The 23,505-nt window shown below is 43.7% G+C and overlaps 2 protein-coding genes across 7 annotated transcripts in view; one reads left to right on the forward strand and one right to left on the reverse strand.

The window, feature by feature from the left end:
- Nucleotides 1-3,547: 3,547 nt before the first annotated feature.
- Nucleotides 3,548-9,084, reverse strand: SPACA9 (sperm acrosome associated 9). 2 transcript variants are annotated; one of them, XM_032131171.1, is made up of 5 exons: nt 8,927-8,994; nt 8,177-8,338; nt 5,490-5,692; nt 4,854-4,992; nt 3,548-4,739 (listed from the first exon to the last, which is right to left on the reverse strand). In XM_032131171.1, exons 2-5 carry the CDS (start codon nt 8,318-8,320, stop codon nt 4,653-4,655), a joined length of 573 nt encoding a protein of 190 aa, XP_031987062.1. In that variant the 5' UTR covers nt 8,321-8,338; nt 8,927-8,994; the 3' UTR covers nt 3,548-4,652. The 2 variants fall into 2 exon arrangements, with proteins under 2 accessions (XP_031987062.1, XP_031987063.1); XM_032131172.1 differs by having other exon boundaries at nt 3,548-4,992; nt 8,927-9,084.
- A 146-nt stretch (nt 9,085-9,230) lies between these two features.
- AK8 (adenylate kinase 8) overlaps nt 9,231-23,505 on the forward strand; it is a 66,341-nt gene continuing 52,066 nt past the window's right edge. For 2 of the 5 annotated variants that reach the window (XM_032131096.1, XM_032131098.1), the window contains exons 1-5: nt 9,231-9,338; nt 11,724-11,808; nt 15,656-15,705; nt 16,398-16,511; nt 21,936-22,004. In XM_032131096.1, the coding sequence (XP_031986987.1) occupies nt 9,246-9,338; nt 11,724-11,808; nt 15,656-15,705; nt 16,398-16,511; nt 21,936-22,004 (411 nt within the window). In that variant the 5' untranslated portion in view covers nt 9,231-9,245. Of the gene's footprint in view, nt 9,339-11,723; nt 11,809-15,655; nt 15,706-16,397; nt 16,512-21,935; nt 22,005-23,043; nt 23,107-23,505 lie in introns of those variants that run through there. The other 3 variants (XM_032131100.1, XM_032131101.1, XM_032131099.1) reach the window with 3 other exon arrangements.

Raw genomic sequence — 23,505 nt, forward strand, 5'->3', positions numbered from 1 at the left:
CAGAGCAGGTCAGTGCTGCTGCCCCTTTGCACAGGATTCACCATTCAAAGCTCATTTTCTGCATGGAACCAAAGCCTTTTTTCTTCTGTGACAAACTCCCTAACAATGTGCCAGTATAATCCATAAATGAACTGCAAACAGTTCAGTGCTGGAGATCTGCAGGTGAGGGAGATCTGCGTGTGAGCTTCTGCATGGCCTTGCTCCCGCAGGCCAGGACTGCCCAGTGATTAGAGAAATTAATAGCTGGAAATGTCAGAGCCTTGTTTGCAAAGCTGGGGCTGCTGTCAGGAGCTGGCTCTGTCCCTGGCTGTGCTTTTCCCTTCCATGCCCTGCTGAAGACCCCAGTGCACACACGAGGACATTTCCTCAGACCACGAGGAATTTTGGGGCCACTTTGTTCTAAGCTTTACCTGGTGATGTAAGGTTGTTCTCTTGCTTTTTTTCCCCCACACTGGCACTTTCTCACTGGTTTGTCTTCTGGTTTTTGTTTGTTTGTTTTCTTCTTGAAATAAATGAATATTTGAAAGGTTGCTCAAAGCAATTCAGTAATCCATACTCAAGCCTCAGCATTCCAGTTAAGGACTGAGTATAATTCTTAAATATGAGCAACACATGCAAGGGTCTCTGTTGTGCAAGTGACACATTGTGAACATGCTTTGGCCAAGGAATGATGTTTATGGAGAATTTTACATAGAAATTACCATAAACATCGTCTTGGAGTTGGGTGACATAGGAATTGTTTGGGCTCCCTGCACTGGGATTTGTTCTACAGCGTGGGGTAGGAAAATGAAAACAAAGCACAAAGGGAATTTAACTTGGACTTACACAGAACAGGTTTAAAATAAGGCATCCCTTAAGCTTGGCATTGCAATGCTGCACATGTCAGTGTAAAAAAATAATTAGATAAAAATTACCTACAAAAGTGGATTACTGGGGTTCAAAAAGAGAAAAATTAAGTGCCTTCCTCACTCACTAAAGCCGAGTAGTACATTTGGTAGTTCATAACACAGCTAATAAACACACAGGAGACATTAGGGAAGGAAATACTTCAAATTCAGGAAATTAAAATATCTTTGCTGATTGATCTCAATTCGTTGGAACTGCTTAGCTGCTGGCACAATGGTGGATTTTAGAAGTGGTTACAAAATAGGAAATCACAGGAGTGGAGTTGTTTCATCCGTTACACTCAGGAGCTCTGCAAAGGAAGCCGGGTTTGCATTCCCACGGGCTTTGCTTTCCAGACAAGACTATTCCAAATAACTGACTTATGGTCGTCATGATTTGGTGTCTGTGGGCTTTACCTGGCTGAACCTTTTTCTCCAGAAGGCTTTTTCACTCCACGTGCACCCTTTGGGCTGGCTGATCTTTGCTGTCTGCCAGACGCTATTCCCGGTTTCTGCGAAGCCGCCTCTGCTCGCTGTGCTCGGTACTCGGCTCACTAAGAGCTCAAACTGGTGCTGCACCACCACCAAGGGAATTCAAGAGTCCCAGGAAAACAGCTCTCCTGCCTCGGGGTGTTTATGATGTGGGAACAGGGTGGTGGTGACAGGGAACAGCCGATGGCTCTTCTGAAATTACAGCTCTGGGGATGGGAGCGGGAGCGGGCGGCCCCGCAGCGCCCTGGGCTGTATCCCAGGGGTGGGATACCTGTAACCAGTGTTAAAAAGGCCCTGGGGATTCGGGACGAGGGGAAAGCGGGATTGTTGGAACTGTTGAAAAGTTGCTGTTGAGAGGTTTGGACACCGATGCGAGGCGGCCGCTAGAGGCCCTGCCAAGCCCATCCCTTCACATCAGCTTCCGCGGCATCTTTGGGATGCTGAGTTTCCTCTCTCCCTTGAATCGTCCTTTCTGGTTCCCTCCAGAGCCCACCAGCATTCCTGACACTTCATCTTAACTTCTCAGGGTCTGAGCTATGCCCTGTCCTCTCGGCGTGTGAGAGGCTGGAACCACATAGTGAGCATACAAAATGTTTTATCACAGAGTGGTTCATCATGGAATCGTTTGGGTTGGAAGGGACCTTTAAAGCTCACCCAGTCCAACCCTGTACAGTGAGTGGGGACATCTTCAGCTAGAGCAGGTTGCTCAGGTTGACAAAAGCCTGGTTTGACCCTTAGCTGAATCAAGGGGAGCACTGAGATAATTCATACAGATGCCAGGATTCTGTTGAGATCATCTATTACCAGCCCATATCTTTACTTCAGCCTTTGAACAAAAAAGCAGCATTTATTTCCTGGACTGACAGATCTGTAGGAAAGTCAGTCTGGTGCCCTGCCTGGTTTCTCAGTGTGTATCTTGCAATTTTATGCTCACCGAGGCTAAAGTAAACTTTATTGCACTTTTGTGTTTGGCATTTACATCCTGTTTATGTAAATTCTTCAAACAGCTTGATTTGTAGTAGAGAAAAACAATTCTTGCTGTATCTTTTTGTCTTTTGAAGTGTCCATCCACTCTGGAAGAGGAGAACTTGTATGGAAATTAAGTAATTTGTCTGGATGTTTTTGTGAGCCTTAACTTTGCAGTCTTCCAACAGATTCTGGTCTTGTCATTATCAAACCTCAGACTGCAAGTTTTATGCACTCATTTTTCTGCTTGGGTCTTAAAATTTTGGCTGCATGACACTGACTGAAAGGATAGGGCTAGGCTAGAAATTATTACTAAGATTTGGGAACTGTTTCTCGTGTGTATGAATCTTATTATTAAGATTTGGGAACTGTTTTTTGTGTGTATCACCTTGGTCAAGTGCAAAATGACAACTGCACTGGGGTTTTGAGCAGCAGTGGTGGACTGGGTTTGGTAGGACTGTTCTGACAAACCATTTGTGCTGTGCTCATCCCTGAAAGCTGAAAGGGAGCTACAAAAAATGCAGGATAATTTTGGTCTCCTCACAGCCTGTGTGTTCAAATTTAAACTATAGGACAGGGCCAAGAAGGTTGGAAACAAGATCTGGGGATAGCATCTCTTGTGTCCCCAACACTTGTCATCATTCAGTCCTCGCAGCTTGTCCTGAAAAGCTTTCCAAGACAGCAGCTGTCACTGGACACTTGTCTGCACCAAACACAACAGGGCACCTGCCACAACTTGGATTTTTCAGCCTGAAGCTGCCTCTGCACCAGACTCTGAAGCCAGAGAGGTCTGTCCATGAGGGGATCTCAAGTGAAGCCAGAGAAGGTGACGGTGACATTCCACTGGCTGCGGCCCCAGTAGTGCCCGGGAGTCGCTCTGTGACCCTCTGTTACCATTTTGAGTTCACCACGGTTCAGTTCAGTTGGATCAAATCTCCCTAAAAATAGGGCCCTACTCCAGACTGGGTGGGTGCATTGCAGTACAAGTGGATAGGGGAAAGGAAAAAAGTGCAAAACAATGTGGGGTGTTATGTGAGGAATAAAAAATGCTCCTGAAAATACTTTCCATTTCATCTGAGCTGTCATTCCTTCCTATGCCCCCTCCTCTGTATTAATTCTCCCTTCTAATTTTCGCTTCTTGTTGCCAAAAACCGGTGATTTTAAGGCAACAGCTTTCTCATAATATTAACACACTGAGCCAGGTATGCAAAGGGAAATTGTTTATTCAGGAGTGTCTTCCAGCAGGAAGCAAAGAGCCAGGAGGTAATTTGCCTGTGGGAGGGGAAAAGAGCAGCCAGATACAGGGAGGACACTGTTATTTAGGAAGGGCTTTAGGGTCTGACCACATGCTGCATATTTTAAGCCCCAGGGCCAGCCTGGGCCCGCCCCTTAGGTGGGACATCTGGATAAGGTAATGCTAACCTTGCCTTGAAACAGGGAAAGCACAGACAGTTTAATTTGCAATTTGAACAGGAACCATCTGAACATGATGGTCCCACCACATTCCCATGGATCACATGGACTGGAAATGGCTTTTATTTTGTAGAGGTCTGAGGAGCACAGGGGTGTTTTGTCCACATTTGGCTATTGTCAGTACACACAAACTAAGGGCAAAATGAGCTCTGCTCTCCTTTACATCTCCAGCTGTGACAGCAGAAGAGTCAAGCAGGTGTAAGGGGAGATGTTCTGTGGTGTGAGGAGCTGCAGGAGGCTGCAGCAGAGCACAGCTGAAGCACACTGGCCTCTGTAGCCAGTGGCATATATGGAGACCTCCTTAGTGTGCTGTAAACAGAGATTCTGTGGTCCAGATAACCATACAATTTCTATGGGGGTGAGGGAATCTTAGAGACAAGTCTAAATCTCGAAGATGTGTCTGAATCCATAATGCCAGGCCTTTGCTGCTCTGTATCACATCCTTCACACAGGCAGATTCTTTACCCCGCTGGCTGTGGCAAGGGAGGGGATGTTCCTCAGGAAGGAGGCTGAGAAAATGTAAAATCCTATTTCAAGTATCTTATCCAGGTTTCATTTCTGAGAGATTAGAACTTGATGACTCCTGACTGTTTCCTGCTCCCACTGCAGTGCTGGTCCCAGGGACCAGCTGTAGCTACAGCTACCTCTGTTGGGATATGACTTTGAGGAGAAGAGTGGAAATATCAGCAAGGGAGAGTGAATGCATCTGTCCCAGGCTGGCTGCAGGGCAGCTCTTCAGAAAGTGGACTCAGGATGGATCTCTAGTGTTCATTTCATTGTCTTTAATCAGCCAGGTAGTTAAAGATGGTGAACAGAAGATGCAGGAGCTTTGATCCTTTAAAAGGGGTGTTTGCCTGGTGGCCTCCAGGGAGCTTTTTGTTGTGGACGTTGATTTTCAGCCAGGTATGTCTGGAAATCTTTTTCCTGCAATTGTACAGCATGTTTATTACTAACAGAGGTTGGAGCTGCAAGGTGCACAGCAGATGGTGTTTGGGAAATGGGCGTCTCCTTCTGGGACATGCCACGTCCACAACTCACTTTATACAGCACGTGCCTCTTCATGTAAGTTATCCACTCGCTCATGCTGTCTATAACGATGGGGATGAGGCTCACCACCCCTCCATAGCGATGCCTTGCTTCTTCCAAGCTCAGGTAATTCACAACACCGTGGGGGTAGCTGTGGGACAGAGGGAAACAATTGGCAGAGGAGTCCCAGCAGTGCAACCCTGGGAGCCACCCTCAGACCCCCCACGGAAGAGCAGGATTGCACAGCCAGCCATTTCCCAAAAACAGAAAAGCATGGATAGAACTGCATGTTGAGGAATGAGTCCTGCCAAAAACCACCCTGGCATAGATCTGGAAGTCTTGGAGAGGACATACAGACACTTGCCCTGCAGAAATTAGCTCTGTGCAGAGGAGGAGCAGGAGGCAGGAGCAGGTAACCTGCCTGAGCACTGCACAGACCTCAGGGCGTGCCATGCACCAGCAAGAAGGATGGACAAACAACCCAGCAGTCTTTGTGCATGGATATGGCAGTGTTTTCCCAACAGCTGGAACAGGAACCTAGGGAAGACCTTGTGGCAGAACTGGTGGAGAAGCCAGGTGGGAATGTGCAGTGCCAGTCCCGCAGCACTGACAGTCGAGCGCCAGGAGCTGAGCTGAGGAGGCACCTACGTGGCTCGGATGGCAGTGAAGTCGTTGCTGTCGTTAAGGAGCACTTTGCACTTCTCCAAAAGGCCATTGCTCACGCTGTCGCCAGGGTGCACCGTTTCCAGCTTCTGGCAGAGGCTGCGGAGATCGTTGCAGATGGAGATGAACATGTTGAGGATGCGCCTGTCTGTGGCATTGTAACAGTGGTGGTCCTTGTAGCACTGGACCTGCATAGGGGGAAAACCAGGGGTCAGTGGTGTTAAACTGCACTGAATTTGTGCTGCAAAGCTGCTCAGGTTAGTGAGGAGAAGCTGCTGTCTCTTGTGGCTCTGAGTGTGAGCACTATGGGATGTTTGCTCGTCATTCCTCGTGCCTGAGGAAGGCTGGAGTAAGGAATCTGTGCATCGGCACACAGAGCCTTCCTCACCTTAGAGGTCTAGGAGTGCACAGCCAAACCCAGCTGTGCTCGCAGCACTGCAGGAACAGGCTGAGTGTGGGGTCTTCTGTCTGCTCCCTCTGCCCCAGCCACAGCTGCCTGGGCAGAGCAGGGTGGGAAGTGAGGGCAGCCACCAAACTGGGAATGGTTTGGAGTGATGTGCTTGCATCACGCATCCTTCACGGGTCTTTATCTGGCACATGACTGCAAACTCAACCCATTTAACCTAAATTGCCCTGGCTAACCTGCTAGAGCAATGCTATTCCCTGCTTGCCCTGAGCAGTTGTGTTACTCAGAGTGATGGCATTGCATGAGGAAATGTTATGCCAAGGGATTAAGTATCATCTCCAAAGAAATTACAGGCTCTTCAGAATATGAATTCTGAGTGGCTGGTTGGCAGCCAGAGCTGGGCTCCAACACCTTCAGTGCTTTCTGTAAGATTCCAAGACAAGAGGGAAGTAGTTCCAACATGGATACAGTCTCCGCATACAGAGAAGCCATGAACGTGCTTGGCCAAATTCTCAGCAGGTTTGTAAGAAAAATAAAAAATGGCCCCCAAGAGTCCATTTCCACTACAGATTCCTCCTTCCACACTCTTTGCTGAGTGCTGTGTCCTTGCGAGTGGCAGGATTTTTTACTGCTGCTGTGAGCAGAAACAGTCCTAAGGAGAGTATCCATTTAGCCTGGATGTTCACCAGTGGGATAACAGGACCTCTTGTTGTCCACATCAACAACAGAGAGTTAGTGTACCTGAGTGACCAGGACAGGGACCAGGACTACAGGAACAACTTGCAAGGGCTGTCCAGCTCTGCACAAGCCAGACTTTATACCCTGCTCCATGTAGAAATCTTTAAAGAGCTGTTGCCATTGCCTGACTGTGGTGTGCACTCCCACCTTTCCACGTTCCTATGCTCTCCTCTCCTCCTTGAGAAATGCCATCGCTCCATGCTAAAAATGCTGCCACATAAAACTGCTGGGGGCTGGAAATTTAGCCATGTTCCAGTGCAATATCATTTTATTTCTGTAGTGTCTATGTTTCTATGCAAAGAGAGCTGGCAGTCAAGTCAGCCGTAGGCTGAGACCACACACATTTCTGTGTTTGCTGCTTTTATTCTTGTGCCCTCCCATGGCAAATTAAAAATAGGGAGAATGGCAGTAAACTCAAATGGGTGCCTGCTTTTGTCACCAGTGAAGTTTCTTCGGTAGAGGTTTGGATTCTGCTCAGTGCATCACCAGGGTGTGCTGCACCAATTGCTCCCTGTCCTTCCCAGTAATTTGCTCTTTTCCCTTTCCCACCTTCCCCCTCAGGAGCAGAGTTTGCCACCGATGATTTCCTGGGTTGTGTCACAGAGGAGGCTGTGCATCCACACAATTCTGAGGTCACCACCCACCAGGTTTCACCCGCACCACGAGCAGCCCTTCTACCTCTGCCAAGAAGCACCACTGGGATATCAGTGCTTCTAAAAACAGCATAATGTTACACAACATCTCAATGGGAAAAAAATGGCTCAGTGCAATGTCTGTCACAATCCTCTTCAATGCAATGAGCAAAGCCCTTATATGAGGGAGAGGCAGCCCTTGGAAAAGATAACCAGCTCATTCTGTGTCCTAATCCTGACAGCAGCCTGGCTGTCACTCTGCCTTTGGCATCCGAGTTTTGTGCCCGAGTTCTGATGCCTCAAATTCACAATTCTGATTTTGTTTAGATTTTTCTTCCCCCTTCTGTCTCCAGGTGGTCGAAGTTCTACCTTTAAGTACACCATGTTATAAAAATTCCAAGACAATTCACTTACCAGCCCAGAAAACCCCTTGCCCACTTGGGACTTTCAGCCCTCAATCCATCATCCTCCCTCTGTAACACAGCCATTATTTTTAATAAGCACTATAGAAAGATACAGCAGCACCGATACCAGGGGGAAGAGCCAGACATGCTGCTTCCTACAAGTTAAGGATTACAGATTCCATGTGTGGCTGGGGAAGGAGGCTTGGTTTGATTGTTTTCTTGTGCCCTATATTTCTGGCTGTGCCCCAGCAGTGCTAAACTAAACCAGAAAGTGCTGCTCAGCAATGAGATTCCTGCCGCGATAATGGGAAGCCCTCACAGGTGCTTCTCTCCTCACATCTCGAGTTATACACAAACGTTACCGGAGAGCTTTTGTCCGTCCTCCCTCAGTAAAAACATTTCTTCGTCCCTGAACTGGCCCCGGGTGCCCGCCAGCCTCGTGTTGTCCCTGTTCTCACGGGCAGAGAGCACTTGGTGCTGAATGCTTTGTACCTGGGTGATGGATGACACAGGTCTGACCAAGTCATGGGCTTCCTCCCGGGTGTGTTCCAGTGCTCTGACAAATGAAAACTGCTGCTGCTGGAAGAGCTTGTAGTTCTGCTCTATCTTTCTTAGGGTCTCCACTACCTCGTTCATGTTTGCTTCTTTCTGGATCTGGGGCGAAAAGGAGAGAAAGGAAGCTGCTTTTTGGAAATTATGCAATTCTACGTCTCGCCTGACTTGGAATTGTGTAGGTTAGTGGAAAAGTTACAAAGGAAAAAAAAAAGTAAAAAGCGGGAAAAACAGGAGATATATTGTGCCAAAGCCCTGCAGTCCCAGAGCCCCAAGCAGTAAGTCAATGAGTTAGTAATGATGCTGCAAAAAGAGGCAGAGAACCCAGAGGGGAGCACTGACAATCAGATGCCATAAACCCTAGTGGGTCTATTGTAAAGATAATGCGGCAATGCATCAACCGCGCGGCTGCGGCGGGGCCGCGGGGAGCCGTGGCTCCTCTTATCGCTGTAAAACCATCGCCCCAGCGGCTTCAAAGCTCTCCCGTTCACGGGAGCCGGCCGAGCATGCAGCGCTCGCCGGCGGGGCCGGGGCCGGGGTTAACCTGCCCCTCCTCAGAGGGCTGGTTTGGACCCTGGGGCTGGTTTGGACCCTGAGGAAAGAGCAGGAGCTCTCGGAGCAGCCTCGCCCGCATCCCCCACCCTCCTGAGCCCCCCGGCCCGTTCGTGCAGCGAGCCCTGCGGCTCCTACCGGCCGGCGGGCGGGCGGGGGCGGTGTGGCAGCTCCCCGGGAGCGGCCGGGCTGGCAGGGGTGGCCGGGCTGGGCGGGATGACCGGGCCGGGCTGGGCGGGATGACCGGGCCGCCAGCGCTGACCGCGGGCCCTCAGCCCCGCTGTTGCCGCGGCAACCGCGCCGCCGTCTCCCTGGCAACCGTCGCCGCTCGATGACGTTTCCCCGCTCCCTGTTGCAGTTAACGAGGCGGTGGCCACGCCCCCATGTGGAGCGAGGCCGTTCCTCGTCGCGCGGTGATGACGTTGCTTAGCAACGCGTCACGTTGCTAGGGGCGGCCATGGCGGAGGAGGCCGTGGCGGACGAGGGCCGGGCATGGCCGCCGCCCGCGGGCGCCTATGCGGAGGAGCGGGGGCTCTTCCAGCTCCTGCAGGTGAACGGGGACTCCCCGCCAGCCTCTCCGCGGCGCGGGGGCGGCCGGACGGGCACGGGGGAGGCGGAAAGGGGCACCGGCGAGCGCCCGATGCGGGCTCCTGTGGAAAGTGACGGGCGGGTGTCCGTGAGCGAGAAGCGGCCGTGGGCTCTCGCAGTTAATTGTTTTAATTGGCAGTTGCTGCGGCTCGTACGTGTCATTTGTTTTGCGGAAGAAAGTGGCAGCCTGAGGAAGAAAGGAGTCGGTGAAAGGCGAGGCGGGACGAGCAGGGGCGGAGAACGGGGAGGAAAAGGGGGGACAGTGACAAACGAGGTGCGGGAGGAACGCGGTGAAGAAGAGCGGGGCCGGTCACCGCCTGCTGATCAGTCCCCGGTTAAAACCCTTCCTCCTGCGTTCCTCTTGGGGCTGTTCGGGGACGGGTGTGTCAAAAATAAAGGAAGAAAATGGCACTTGTGGAGTCGTTGTGATTTCGGCACGTAGCAAGGCTGCTTTCCCTGCTGTAGAGAAGGGTGTGATTTGTTCTGTAGGTTCGGGAAAAGCCCTTGTGTCGTGCGTGGGGAGGTTTGTGTGAGGGACCGAAAGTTCTGGTGCTGTTCTCATAGGAGAACTTGCCGGAGAGCCTTCCCCTGCGTGCTGCTAACTCTTAACTCTGTTACAAAGTCATTTTCACTTGTTCAGATCTCACTGAAATACACACACGTGTTTATTTCTTTTTTTTTTTTTTTTGTGCAATCCTTTTTTTTCCTCTGTTTATTATGATTAGTGCGGTGTAGTAGTTGTGATTTTTTGGGGTTTTTTTAATGCAATGCTGTGTTTTGTAAGCTATGAGGCATTGAATGCAGCTGCAGGAACTCATATTACATAAAATGTTTCTGGGACTTACTCAGGGTCGTGTTTTCTTTTCATGTTTCAGTTGTGTTGGAGCAACATAATGACACAAACACAGCTTGAAATTGTTGTGCTAAAACATTTACAAAACACAAAATGTAAAATTACTTGAGACCCAAAACATGAACCTGCCCCAGAGATTAGCAGAGCTACTCATGAAATTAAACTGAGTTTAGCAGAATTGAATAAAATTAAGGGTTTGAAGGTAGGATTTGGGCAAGAAACATTGACAGTGTCAATCACTGTCAGCCTGAATGTTTTTGAATTATAATAAACCCAGATTTTCTTAGGTCTGTTATTTTTAAAGGTGCTGATAAGTGTAGTGCCAAATCCAAATTTTTTAGTTTAAAGAAATGTTTCTGAAAAGTAATAATTTTTAAATGAGCTTCCAATAAAAATACAATTTTCGTAGTTTATGCTCTGTGCTACCCAGACCTTGAGGCATCAGAACTTGCACAATCACCAGTTTATAAACAAAATTGAGTGATTTAATTATTCTAATGAAGTGGATGAAGTAGGAAAAAAAATAGCCCACTCTAATAAAAGACAATCAGTTGGTGAGGATATAAAATTTTATGGACTATACAGACTTTATGGAATTTACTTGCAAATATGAAAGCGTTATGACTGCTTTTTAGAAATAGATGTCTCTTCCAGCGTGAGCGTTTCTGCAGCTTATCTAAATTAGAACATTAGTTCTGTTTGATGTTTAGTTTTAATTACAGAACTCGTGGCTGTGCTGAAATGTCTTACTAGGAAATGTGTGGATTTCTCAGGGTTGTTCTTTTTCTGCCTTTGAAGCCAAAATCCTCCCTGTAACCAGTGCAAGATCCCCACTGCTACGAGTGGGAACTGAAACAAGGCCCTGTATAAGCTCAAGGATTTAACATGAAAATGGGCTCCAAAGAGACATTCAAGGCAAGGCTTTTAGCCTTTTTTTATTCTTTTTTTTCCCACCTTCTCCCCACTCCTTTTCATGAAGGAGACAAGGCTGGCACAGGAACAGGTGCAAAATGTGCTGTTTCTGTGAGTTTGGCTGGTGGGTTGTGTTCTCCACAGCTCTTGTCCGTTCTGTGCTCCTCTGGGTCAGCCAGAAACTCGTGGGAATGAGCTGGAGAAGGTTCAACTTGCCCTGCAGAGACACAAATTCAAGCTAATTCTGGTTTCCAAACTCCTTGTGTAGTTTTTATGTCAGTGCTGGCTCAACCATTATCAACCCCAGGCTGCTCGAGCCAAACCTTTCTGGTGTCCATATGTACCACAAATAAGCCAAAGCAAATAGGTGGGGGGGGGGGGTTATTGACAATTTTATGACCAGCTTCAGTTTTTCAGCATGTAAAATAGGTTCTGAAGTCTCAATTTGGGCTGTGAAAGAAAATAAATAAGCATTTATAAGCTGTTTAGAATCCTCATTGTAACATTGCTGTAGAAATGCAAGATATCATGACTGCAGAGCTGTGTTAAATTTTCCTCTGACTTTGTCCTATTTATTTCCAGAACATGCTTGAAGAGCTATTGATTCATAAGCCAGATGATCCCATTGAGTTCATGATAAACCATTTAAAGCAGAACAACGATGATGGTGAGTGAAAGTGGAGACACCATAAATAGTTCAATTCCTGATTTGTTAACAGCTGTTGGGAACTGCTCTACCGTTGGCAGGTGATGCATCAAACTTTCCAGACTGAGTCTTGGGAAGGGTGGAAACAAAAAAAATGATGAGCATTTTGGAATAGTTATAGGCAAGATGCTTTTAATTTCTTTTTTTAGTGGGTAATCTAATAAAAAATGCACTTTAACAGTTATAACAATGAAACCCTCTAAGGGAATAACAAAGAGTTCTGGTGTATCAATTATTAATGCGTTCTGTGCCCCATCTGATATTTCCTGTTGTCTTTAAGCTCGCTAATTACTCCTTTTGTCAGGTGTAAATTTGGGTTCCTATTCTACCTGGGCTGGCAGATTCTCTGCTTTTTGATTAGTTTGTTACTCGCTGCTGTTAATGAGTTCCACTGCTCAGTAGCATCTCAGCTGAAGGAACAGTGAGTGTGTCTGCTCCTCTGTGTAACAAAACCTGGTAAATTGAATAGGAAGTCTGTATTCCGCACAATAAAAGCATGTACCCTCAATCAAATTATTTGATTTACAAACTGTTCACCCTTAGGCAGATTATATTTGGATATGCACAACTGAACTATAATTTTTGTTCTGCATGAGCTGTCAGGGAGAGCTAGTGTCATGGAGCTTTGATGTTTCTTTAAAACCAGAGTAAACCATTATGAAAGTTCTGCTGCAGCTGCATCTGCTGCAGTGATAATGAAATCATTATCACTGGAGGTGCTGGGAGCTCTTAGTGGTGCTGATCAGATGGATGTTGACTGAAATGCTGCTAAATACGTTAAAGAAAAAAAATCAAACCCTGCAAATTGTGTCCAGCCTTTTCTAGTGCAGGCAGCATGAATAATCAATCTGGTTTGTAGACCCATGGAAAATATGTGGAAGAATTTCCTGCAGTTTGATAGAATGCTGATAAAATTTCTTCACATTGGGCTAGCATTTGTCCTGAAGCCCCACAGTATTTTACCAACAGAATTAGGCAGGTTTCCATCTTATGACTTCAGTACTTAGAGGCTAAAGATAGAACTACAGCAGTTGTTTGTCAAGGGGAAAATGCTGTCTGCTTTTGGTCTGGAAAACCCTGTTAAGGAAGGAGAAGAACTCCAATTAAAATTAAAGCCTAAATGTTGTTTAAAGAATAAATTATACGGAAAATAATGTAACAGAAATGTGTAGCAGAGTTGATTTTACTTTTTGATCATGGCGGAAGGTGCTGACTATTTGGAAGAAAAAAAAAACCTTATTAGAGCCATCAGTAAAGTGATGAATTTTCATGATCTTGCCTTGCTAGACAGTTTTAGCCCTAGAGAAAATTTCAAACAGAGATGTGTGGAAAAGAAGCATTGCATCTCTCCCAGGTGTGAAGTTAGAAAACCTTTTTAATTAATAATAGGGTCTAAAGTACTTTTAAAAATATAAACAAGTCTAATGGTGATTATAGCTTACAACTGCCTTGAAAATCTCGTAGGTCAAATGTGTGGCAAAGTGTTTGTGCTTAGGGCTCTGTACTATTGTTCTTTCATGTGTTCCTTCTAAAAACCTTCAGGGGCCACATGAAGACTGATAATTCTTTCATATTCAAAGATGCAAGTTTTCTACATGGTACCTTGGTTTGTGCTAATGAAAAAGGCTTTCAGGATCCAAGTGGCATTTCTGTGAGTTCCTCCTTTACGCTCAAACCTCTGAAGGAATGTAAAAAAGTTCTGCAAGAATATTCAGCGTGTACCGTGAGCTTCTCCTCTTTTTGACAAACGATTTCTCTTACAAGTTAAGAAAATTCTGTTGTATTAATATTAGTCATAGAATCTTTTGAATTTAAATGGAACTCTGTGAGTCCAGCTGTTCTTTTGTGTTATTCCAGGATTAATTTTGTTGTTGCTAAAATCATTGTTGAATGTTAAAACTGGCTTTAAATTAGACCAGTAAATCCTGTAACATCTCAATCAAGGCTAAATAACAGAATTAAATATGATTTGTTACTGAAGAAAAAGGACATTTCCCAGAATTCTTCCTGGCTTCATTTAGCTGCTGGTTTGGAGCTGCCAGTATTTAAATAGTGACTATTTGTTGATGGGAGGGGTTAAACATTACATCCAGTGGGTGTCCTGGTTGTGGCCCTGTGTCATATGTTTTGGGGAGAATGCTTAGAGGAGTCCTACAAGTGTGCAAATGAGTAAATCAGTGAATTACGCTGCCCCATCTGCTGCCAGCCACTAAGCAGAGAGAAAACCAGATTTAGTACAAAGTGAGCATTTACAGTAGCCCTGGGCAATATTAAAGCATGAGATGGTGTATATAATGGTATGTTTCGTTTTTTATCAAACGTTTGTCCAAGAAAGCTGTGTATTAAAGCTTCAATACCTAAGGGCTTTCTTGTGAATTTTAAATCATGCTCCTAGTTAAACCTCAAAAGGATCTGTGGATGGAAAGGTTTTTTGATTTTCTTTGAAGTGGTTTGAAGAAGTTGATTAGCGTTGGCACCCAAGCACTCTTTTATGACGCTGTTTATAAATAATTCCTAAGTACCGGGCTGGAGTTTCAAGGTGTTAGATTTTAAAAAAACCCTAGGATTTAATCACATTACATTTGAAAGAAATTAGGTGATAAAAACAGCTGATGTATCCTTTTAAAGTATTTTTCTACATTGTGTACTAGTTCTGTTGCGCTTGCAAGAACCAATAAGGGGGGAGTTGTTCTTAAACCTTCCAAGTCAGATAACTTTGTAAAGATGAATCCATAATTTGGGTTTCATGTATGTTTAAAAATTGCACCTGCCCAATAGCTGTTAAGTGCATGGAAGGCCTCATAAAAATACATGTCACATCCTTGCCTGTTTGTTACCATCAGACACGATCTCCCTTGGTTATTGAGAGCTGAGGAGGTTTTTGGGTGAGCACATCCCTCCTCTGCTCTGACCTACGTTACTTCCAGTAAATACTAACCAGTCCCTCCTGCACAGTCTGGTTTGGTTTGGGGTTTTTTTTTTCCCCTATGGTATAGGGGGAAAAAACATCAAAGCTGTTAATATAAAATGACCGTTCAAGGGATTGCAGCCCAAGGTGTATTTATGGAAAAAGTTCCAAATACTTTCCTAAGAGCAACTCCATTTTCTCTTGTTTGTCTTGCCTCTAATTCATTCCCAACAAAGCTTATGGCAGTAATGTCTATTGTGTTGTGTGTATGCACTGGATTAAGAATTCCTCAGAACTGGGATGCATTTTTTGCACCTTGCCCCTCAGGAAAGGAGTGGCAGAGAAACACAAGAAACAGAAGAGGAAAATTACTTTAAATGGTGACTAGAAAAATTGAAGGCAGCTGTCAAAAAGCATAGTGAGAGAGTGCTTCGTTTTGCAGTATCTAAATCTTCTCTGAACCCTGACACAACCTATTTTGGTGAAACTAAATAGTGAAATAGTTTTTCATCACAAAACGTGTTAGTTCTAAATCAATGTTTCGGGAATAAAAGTCAAACTCTGGTAAGGAAATGTTTGTATCTTATGGCTCACCCACTAAACTCTCCGTGTGTTTAAATGGATTGAGATATATGTATCTCATCTATCTCTCCAAGTGGCATGGTTAGAGTGTTAGTCTCATTGACCATGGAGATTAAAGGAGGACCCAGCTGGCACTGATTTACTGCTCCCCATTTTTTCCCCAGTGGAGCCCGATCCTGAAGTCTCCACTCAGGCAGCTTTCCAGCTGAGATAATTGTTTCATGGTGGCTCCATTGATATTATGCAATACAAGAGTGGGAAACTGGTTGGGATTTTTGCTGTTCTGTATCTTGACATTTGCATATCCTTGTTCCATAGCTCCAAGAGTTTGTGTCCTGGGCCCACCTGCTTCTGGGAAAACTACAGTTGTAAGTACCTTACCCTCAGTGTTGTAACACTTCCCACTCACCTTCTTACTTTCTACTGAGCTCAGCATTTGGGAAAATTTTGTTCTGGGAAGAGAATGTTGAGATTTATCCAAGTGATAGATGAGCACAAGACAAATTGAAGGGTGGTGTTCCTGAGGGATACACCTGTGTAGAACACTACAGGTTAAATAGATGTTTTCAAGTGAGGTCTGTGAGAAATCACTGGTGTAGTGATACTGCTGGAATGCAACAGAATTCTGCCTGCCTTGTTTTCCCAGCCTTTTAGCAGGGCTAATTAGCCTGGGGGAAGTAAGGTAATTACCCATTTGTGCTGTGAATTGCTCCATTTGCATGGTCAGTTGTCTCATGTCCACTGGCACCTATTAAATGCAAAGGTCGAAGTTGTATTTGAACCTCAGAAACTGCAGGTGATGGTGGTGAGTGCATGGCAGGAAGAATGTTTCCTTCTTTAAATTCTGGTTTAAGGTACAGGAGATGAAAAAGCTGTTATTCAAAGCTGTAGACTCTTGAACATCTTTATAAGAAACTACCTAAAGTTGCTTATATATGTAAATGTCTGTATACTTAAATGTATGGCTAGGAAAGCTCTGTCTTTCTGCAACCTTCTGAAAAAAATTGCCTCGTTTTCTTTCCAAATATTTCAACCTGTATTTTTTTTTTTCTCCCCTCAGGCAATGTGGCTTTGTAAACATTTCAATGCCATACGTGTCTCTCAGGAGACTTTGTTATTCAAGGAAGCATTAACGCAGACAGAGGAAGCAAAGGCATTGAAAGAAAGAAACCAGGTGTGTAAGAGAATATAATAACAGTTGTTTTCACATCACAGAACGGGAATTATGTGGCATTCCCATGATTTCCACTGCTGAGTTGAGCAAATGAGAGTAAAGACTCTCTTCTGTCTGTGTCTTACATTGGTGTGTCAGGACACAGAATAGGGGCAGGAGAGGGAAACAATGCAAAGTAATGGAGGTTTTGAAAATACTAACCTTGAAACAAGCAGCAGAATTGGGAAAAGTCCAGGAATGCACAATTCAGTTTAAAGAATGGTTCATTATATTGTTAAACTCAATGTCTTCTATCTGGGTATGTTTGATAATCTCGATAAAATAAGCATTAATCTCTGAGGTCTCCTTTGGTACAAAATGCTCTGGAAAATATGTACACAAAGAACTTTTTTTGATCTGACAGTGCTACTTAGTTGTGCGTGCTTGATTTCTCTGTAGCATGACACAAATAACTTACTTGGTGCATTAACTCAAAAGGAGGATGACAATCCAGTCAGTTCCTGACAGCCCTAGAAGCTCTCGAGCTGAGGCAGGAGCAGCTGACTCAGATTGTTGAATTTTACCTAATTCCAGATCCCTGAGTTTCTCCAGTCAGGTTTTTAAATCCATTCATTGTGGGCATCCCAACAGATGTTCAAAGGAGTTGGTCCAAAGAACATTTTTTCCAGGTGTCATGACTCCCAGGATTAGTTGATCAGTGATGTAATTAATTGTCTTATTATTAAAAATTAGTGACAGATTGGAAAAATATGTTGAAAGGTTATCTTGATTGCAGAGAAGCATCTGATTCCTGCCTTTTTGGCTGATTCCTTTCTCCAGTGTCAAGGCATTCCATGAGAAATAGGATGGAAGAAGTCTGGTTTGTTGTGACTTCCTCTAACAAGTCCACTAGTTTGAGTTTATATTTTGTACCTTATCACCCATTTTCATAAAAATTGAAGAAATTTCATATCTGTGGGAATTCTATACCCCTGCTAAATCCAATTTAGAATTGGAATTGGCTAACAGATTTGTAATTTACTGAGATGGCAGATAATATGCTACACAGATTAGGGTTTTTGCCTTAGAAAATTAGGCTAAAATAGGGTAGTGTTTATCAAAGCTGAATAAAATACTGGATTGGTGAATGAAGTTTGGAGATGTCTCAAGCAACACACTTCAAGATCTGAGAGGAAAGAGTTCATTGAACTCCCTGAACTCAATGGCAAAAATGTTTGCATTTGGCTGGGGTGATATGGAATTATTCTTACTGAGAATATGTACTTTGAAATCTTAGTTCTAATTATTAAAGATTGTTTTGATAGGTTCATAAATTTATACTTGGAGGGGGAGAATTTAAAACAAAAATTCCCTTTGGTTTAATTACTGTAATTATTAACATATTTCAGACTATACAGATGCACTTTCAAGGGTGTCCTTTTGGGCTTATTTGATTTAAAAAGATGGATGGTGTGGAAGATGAAAGTCAAAAATGTCAAGGCTAATCAGGTAGTGAGGAGGGCCTGCAGAGCAGAGGCTGCTGGTGGTTCAGCACTGTGCAGTTTGCCTTTGGGTTTGATTTTCAGACTCTAGAAGGAGGTTTTCACTAAATGATTTTGTTCTTTTATGTGAGCTTGTTTCTTCAAATGTAACTCCTAGAACTAGGAGGGAACTCCTGGGTTCCTCCAGGTTGGGATGTCTGTTCAGGAGCAGAACTAGAGCTGTTTACATGAGTTTTGATATAACAAGGGCATTAAAAATTTGTAGTCCTGGCCAAAGCAATTTAATAAATGAAGAAGAGGAAAAGCAGGAGCTCAGGCTGTGTTTTTGGAGAGTCTGGTGTGAAGATCATATAACACAATTTAATGTTGTTTCTCACATCTAAGGCTGCTGTGGCTGCATTAACCCCAGAGCCAGAGTTTGGGCACTTTGAGGTCACTTGGCCAACGTCACTAGATCTGGGCAAACGCTGCAAAAAGCTCTGCAAGTGTTTGTTCACATATTTTACCTACTCATCTTTAGCCAAGCTTTCATCTCTTTTGTGTTCGCTCATTAAAGCATTTGAGTTTCCCTGGCACAGGAAGCCATGGAAGGCATATTTAAAATCCATGATGATTCTCTGAAGCTCCATTTTTCAAGTTGGACAAGCAATCATTCACCCACACCTACCTGGCCACTTACTAATGAGCACAGCTCAGGTAGTGAATTTTAAATATTGAGTGTTCAAAGCAAAATGTGATCATTCTGCTTGTAAAAATACGCCAAGAAGAAGTCAAATATTTCTGAATATTCAGTAAATTGAAGAACCACGAGCTACCAATAAATATTCCATGAACAGAAAAAGAGGCTACATTTTTGGATAAATCATTGCAAATTATTCCCTCATCTCTAGTTGTTATAATGTTAATAGGAAGCATCTTCAGGTTTTCCTATAGTGAAGTCTAATGATGAGCTATTGCATGTTTCACTTTTCCTGTTAACTGGATAAAATAAGAAGTTGAAACAAGTGTGGTAATTGTGGGTTTGTGGGATGGGTGTGCTCTTAATGCTACACTAAATTGCAGTTAAGGTGTTTGCATAATACTTAATAACTTAAAACTGCTCCAGAGTTGTATCATGTCCCTGTGCTTTTTAAAAAGAAATAAAATAGAAGAGAAAAATATTCAAGGTATCCTTAACTCTGCATGGTCAGCATTCCAATCTATTCCAGGATAAGCCACTGTGAAGGAACAAAGAGGAACTGTTCCAGTTTTGTGTATCCATAAAAGACCAACCTTTCATGTGTATTTATCTGAACAAACTAAATCCAAACATTCGTGCTTCTCAGGATCCTAAATTAAATTTCTTCAGGCTTGATTGCTGTTCTCTCCAAGGTGCCAATTTGGAGAAGCCAGAGGTTTTTAGCTGTAGCTGTTTTCAGAGCAAATATACCCAAAAATTCCAAGAAAAATGTCTAGTGAAAGTGTTTCCCTACAAAAAAAGTGTGGGTTTTTTAGGAAAAGATCATTGAAATATAATGCTGAGTAGACCAGGCATGGAAATTGAAGTATAATATCCCTGAAATAACATGGAATATTTAAAATTAATCATGAATGGGTACAGTTTTTCAGCAAATATGGAAATAGTGATTAAACCAGTATGGATAGAAAAGTGGTTTGAACGTGACCAAAATCCCACAGCAGTGTTTCCTTTAACTGCACTGAATGTTGGGACAGCTCTGTAGGTGAGGTGTGGTTTGGCTGTTACCAAATGCGTGTCACTATCCATTATTGCAGATTTCTGGGAGGTGCAGTCCCATCTACCAGGCTCACAAAGTATCTGTGTGTTTATGAGAGATAAATTATCAATGGACTACCTGATATGTATCAGATACCCTGATTTCTAGTTGAACAATTAGGCATTCTGCAAGCAGCCTATTGAAAATGATTTTGTAGGCCACTGCTCAGTAGGTGGAAAACTGCCCAGGAAATGAGACTGGAATTGAGCCACAGAGAGCAGAAGGAGCTAAACCACTGAAATACCTGAATGTGTGTCCTTGGTTGTTTTTTTTTGTGCAACAAACCCTGCTCAAAAGACAGGAGCAAGAATACCACTGCACAGAGAGAAGTTAGGATAAATTTGGTTTAAATTGATTTGGCAAGGCTTAGCAGAGCAGCCCCCAGCAGTCTCCAGCCTGCCTTGACATGACACATGAAAGAAGCAGCGAGCCCTGGCTGTTCCTGGGAGCAGCGTGGTGCCCCTTTGGAAGGTGACAGGCTCAGAGGCACCGAGCAGGCTCTGGCAGCGAGGGGCTGCAGGAGGCTCTGACAAAGCACCCTCTGGGACCTGCTGACTCTCAACAAACACAGCAATTTCCTTCCCTCCTTCTCTTTTACCTGCTTGAGTGTTGCCTCATGCATGGCTGATGTGAGGAGAGGCACTGAGAGCTGGGGACAATAGAGAGAAACAAGCCAAGCAAACCCTGCCTGGCTGGGCCACCTGGGCTGTGCCTCACTGGTCCCTTTTGTGTGTTCTGGAGCACTTTCTCCACCCTCCTTCAAAGTGCCTTCTGTGCTAGCATTTCCCCCACTCCTGGTGTAATTGTTTCATCATCTAGTGAAGGAGAGTTTATGATCTCTTTCTACATCATCAGCCACATTTTTTCATTGTATGAATTGATGTTCAAAGGAGTTGGTCCAAAGAACATTTTTTTCCAGGATTAGTTGATCAGTGATGTAGTTAATTGTCTTATTATTAAAAATCAGTGACAGATTGGAAAAATATGTTGAAAGGTTAGCTTGAATACAGAGAAGGATCTGATTCCTGCCCTATCAACCTCTCCAAGCCTCCAGAAATACTCCTTTTCAGGTTTATACCCTTCAGACAGGTTAGGAAAAAGACATGAGAACCCACAATATATGGAACTACAGGGAACAGAGAGTCAAGCTCACATTGTTCAGTGAAGGATAATTTATCTTAATTGGGAGGTAGAGAATCTGATTGCAGATTTTTTTTTTCTCAGTATTCATTTTACCAATAATGATACAATGAATAAGACAAGGCATTTAGTGAAATGATTAATGGCTGAGGTGCATGGACAGAAGTTTAGACTTTGAATTAAACTGGCTAACACAGTTTAACCAAGTTCAGCATAGAATGAAAGCCTAAATTAGCAAGATAGTGAAGCAAATTCTTACTGGAAGGAAAGAAGAGTATTGCTAATTTCTTGTCAGGAAATCAAATACAATGGTAGAAATGTTGAGGAGTGTTAAATCTGTATAGGAACTTCGTTCTCCTGTCCCATAGCAAATACCTTCTTACAAAACATCTCTAGAGATGGACAAAGTCATAGTCACAGAACTAAACAGCACTTTGAAAATATTGGCAGTTTCCATCCTATCTCATAGTCCTGAGTTTAAAAATAAACCAAGTTCAACTATAAAATACATTTTAAATAAACTTTTTGGATGATGAGAGTTACTTGAAGCAACGAAACAAACCTGAAAATCAGACTCTTTGTGTTGTTTGCTCAGTGTCTGAGGTTCTGTTCTGAGAGCTGGCGAGGTCCCTAATGCTGAGCCCTCTGACACACGGGGCAGTCAAGGGTCAGATACTTGTGGTTAGAAGGATGCTTTGTGGATGTGATGTTCTTATGGATCCCTTTGCAGGTCTGATGTCCAGTGTGTGTGTCAGTGTGCAAAACTAGGCACTGCTTCCATGTCAGTGTGCAAAAACCCCATGGATATTCATGCTCTGTGCTCAGCTTCCCTTTAACACTGATTTTTGTGCCCTTATTAACTCTTTGTCATTAACTCATGTTAATGACCCGGGACTCGCACAGAATTATTTATTTCTTTATTTCCAAGAAGACATCTCACTTCACCTTTAACCACAACGTGCCTGCATGGTAAAATTCCTTTTGAACTCAATTGTGAATATTCAGCTTTTTTTTTGTTCTTTCTTTAGAAAATTCCCAACGCGCTTTGGGCCAATCTGATCCAGGAACGTCTGTCAAACGTGGACTGCATCAAACAAGTAAGAATTGCTCCTCAGAGGGCCGGTGGATAAGCACTTACACAACTCGTGCATGGTACTTAGCATTCCAAGTCCTGAGCAGAGCAGGGAATGGGGGCAAATCATCGGGGGCTCCGGAGCCGGTTGCTTTCTTGAACATCAGCGGAGGGAGTTTGGAGCTTTATTAACAGGATAAAGGGAAGGATGAGAGTATGCATATGCTAATCTTCCAGCACAGAGATGATCAAAGGCTGAACAAGCAGAGCTTTGTTGATTGCCTGGGGCAACTGGCAGAGATGGAGTGGACAAAACAGATAAACAGAAAATTGATAAAAATCAATATGTTAAGGTTTTGGCTCTTCTTGAGGAAAGGGGTGGAAAAGCGTCTTAACATTAGTAATATTAATTTTATTTATTTCTCCTTGTGCCTCTTTTTTCTTCCTGTGTTAGGAAATGCTGCACTTGAATATATTCTTTTCTAGGTAATAATGAATATATTCACTCTTAGCTTACACAAACAGGCAACTGAATTGTTTTGGTTGTGTTCAGATATGTGGGATCCCGTGTTTCTCGCTCCATGTTTCATCATCTGGGACACTGAAACAACGATTTTTTTTGATCCTTAGACAGAAAAAGTAAAGGGATTTGCAGAAATCCTAAGTGGTATCAACTTTTCTTTACAAAATACTGCAGGCCTTACTCTATAATTGACCTATTAATATTGAATTTGCAAAGTAGAATTAAACTTTTGTGTTGCTATTCACTGTGCTTGAATTATATGGGTCTGTCTGGTTTTCCTTGAATGTCTTTTTAGCTGAGCTATTTTACTTCATTTTAACTCATTATAGTTACTTAGCACTCCAGATCAACTATCTGGTAACACGTAATATATTTTTTTATCTGTAATAAATCCGCACAGGACCTAGGCCCTTCAGCTGGCAGGAGAACCTGTTTAAAACCACACATGGGGTGTAGAGTCCTGTTCATTTTTGTGGTATTTTTAGTTATTTTATAACAGGAGCTCTAAAACCTCTAAAAATGCTCATTTTTTTTCACATAGGTCTCTTTCCTTGATTAAAAGAACACACGTTTTCAACAGCTACTTTCTCCAGTGTTTGTTAAAGTGAGTTTTACTGTCAGTGTACAAGCAAAATCCATTGCTCTCCACAGGCTGCATCCATCTCTGCATCCATCTTATTTTCCACCTTTTTTTCCCTGTGCTTTCTATAATTGTTGGCATGGCTTTAGTTCTCCTGTCAATAATGAGGGAAGGATCTCTCAGTGAGTTATTTTAAGTATTAGGTCATGTATGAGTAAGGTGACATGGTGGTTAAAATGCCAACAGCTGCATAGAGTCCTGCCTCCATTTTATGTTCCTGTTGTTGTCACCAGCAGCACTGAATCAGTGCTGGATGTCTTACAGAACCAGGGGGGAAAAAACCCTTTATAAAGCTTCCCTGATATTCAGCAAGAATGGAGTGGATGGTATCAACCTAGCTGAGGTTTCAGCTGGTTTTAGGAA

Source organism: Corvus moneduloides, chromosome 21 (assembly GCF_009650955.1).
Source record: "Corvus moneduloides isolate bCorMon1 chromosome 21, bCorMon1.pri, whole genome shotgun sequence".
NCBI classification, from domain to species: Eukaryota; Metazoa; Chordata; class Aves; order Passeriformes; family Corvidae; genus Corvus; species Corvus moneduloides.

Bases quoted from the DNA above. Each gene is read 5' to 3' on its own strand.
- SPACA9 (XM_032131172.1), bottom strand. From the start codon at position 8,320: ATGAACGAGGTAGTGGAGACCCTAAGAAAGATAGAGCAGAACTACAAG. The intron at 5,693-8,176 runs GTACAAAGCATT...CCCCCTATGCAG, and splicing joins CTGTGTCATCCATCACCCAG to GTCCAGTGCTACAAGGACCA. The intron at 4,993-5,489 runs GTAGGTGCCTCC...TCTGTCCCACAG, and splicing joins TTCACTGCCATCCGAGCCAC to CTACCCCCACGGTGTTGTGA.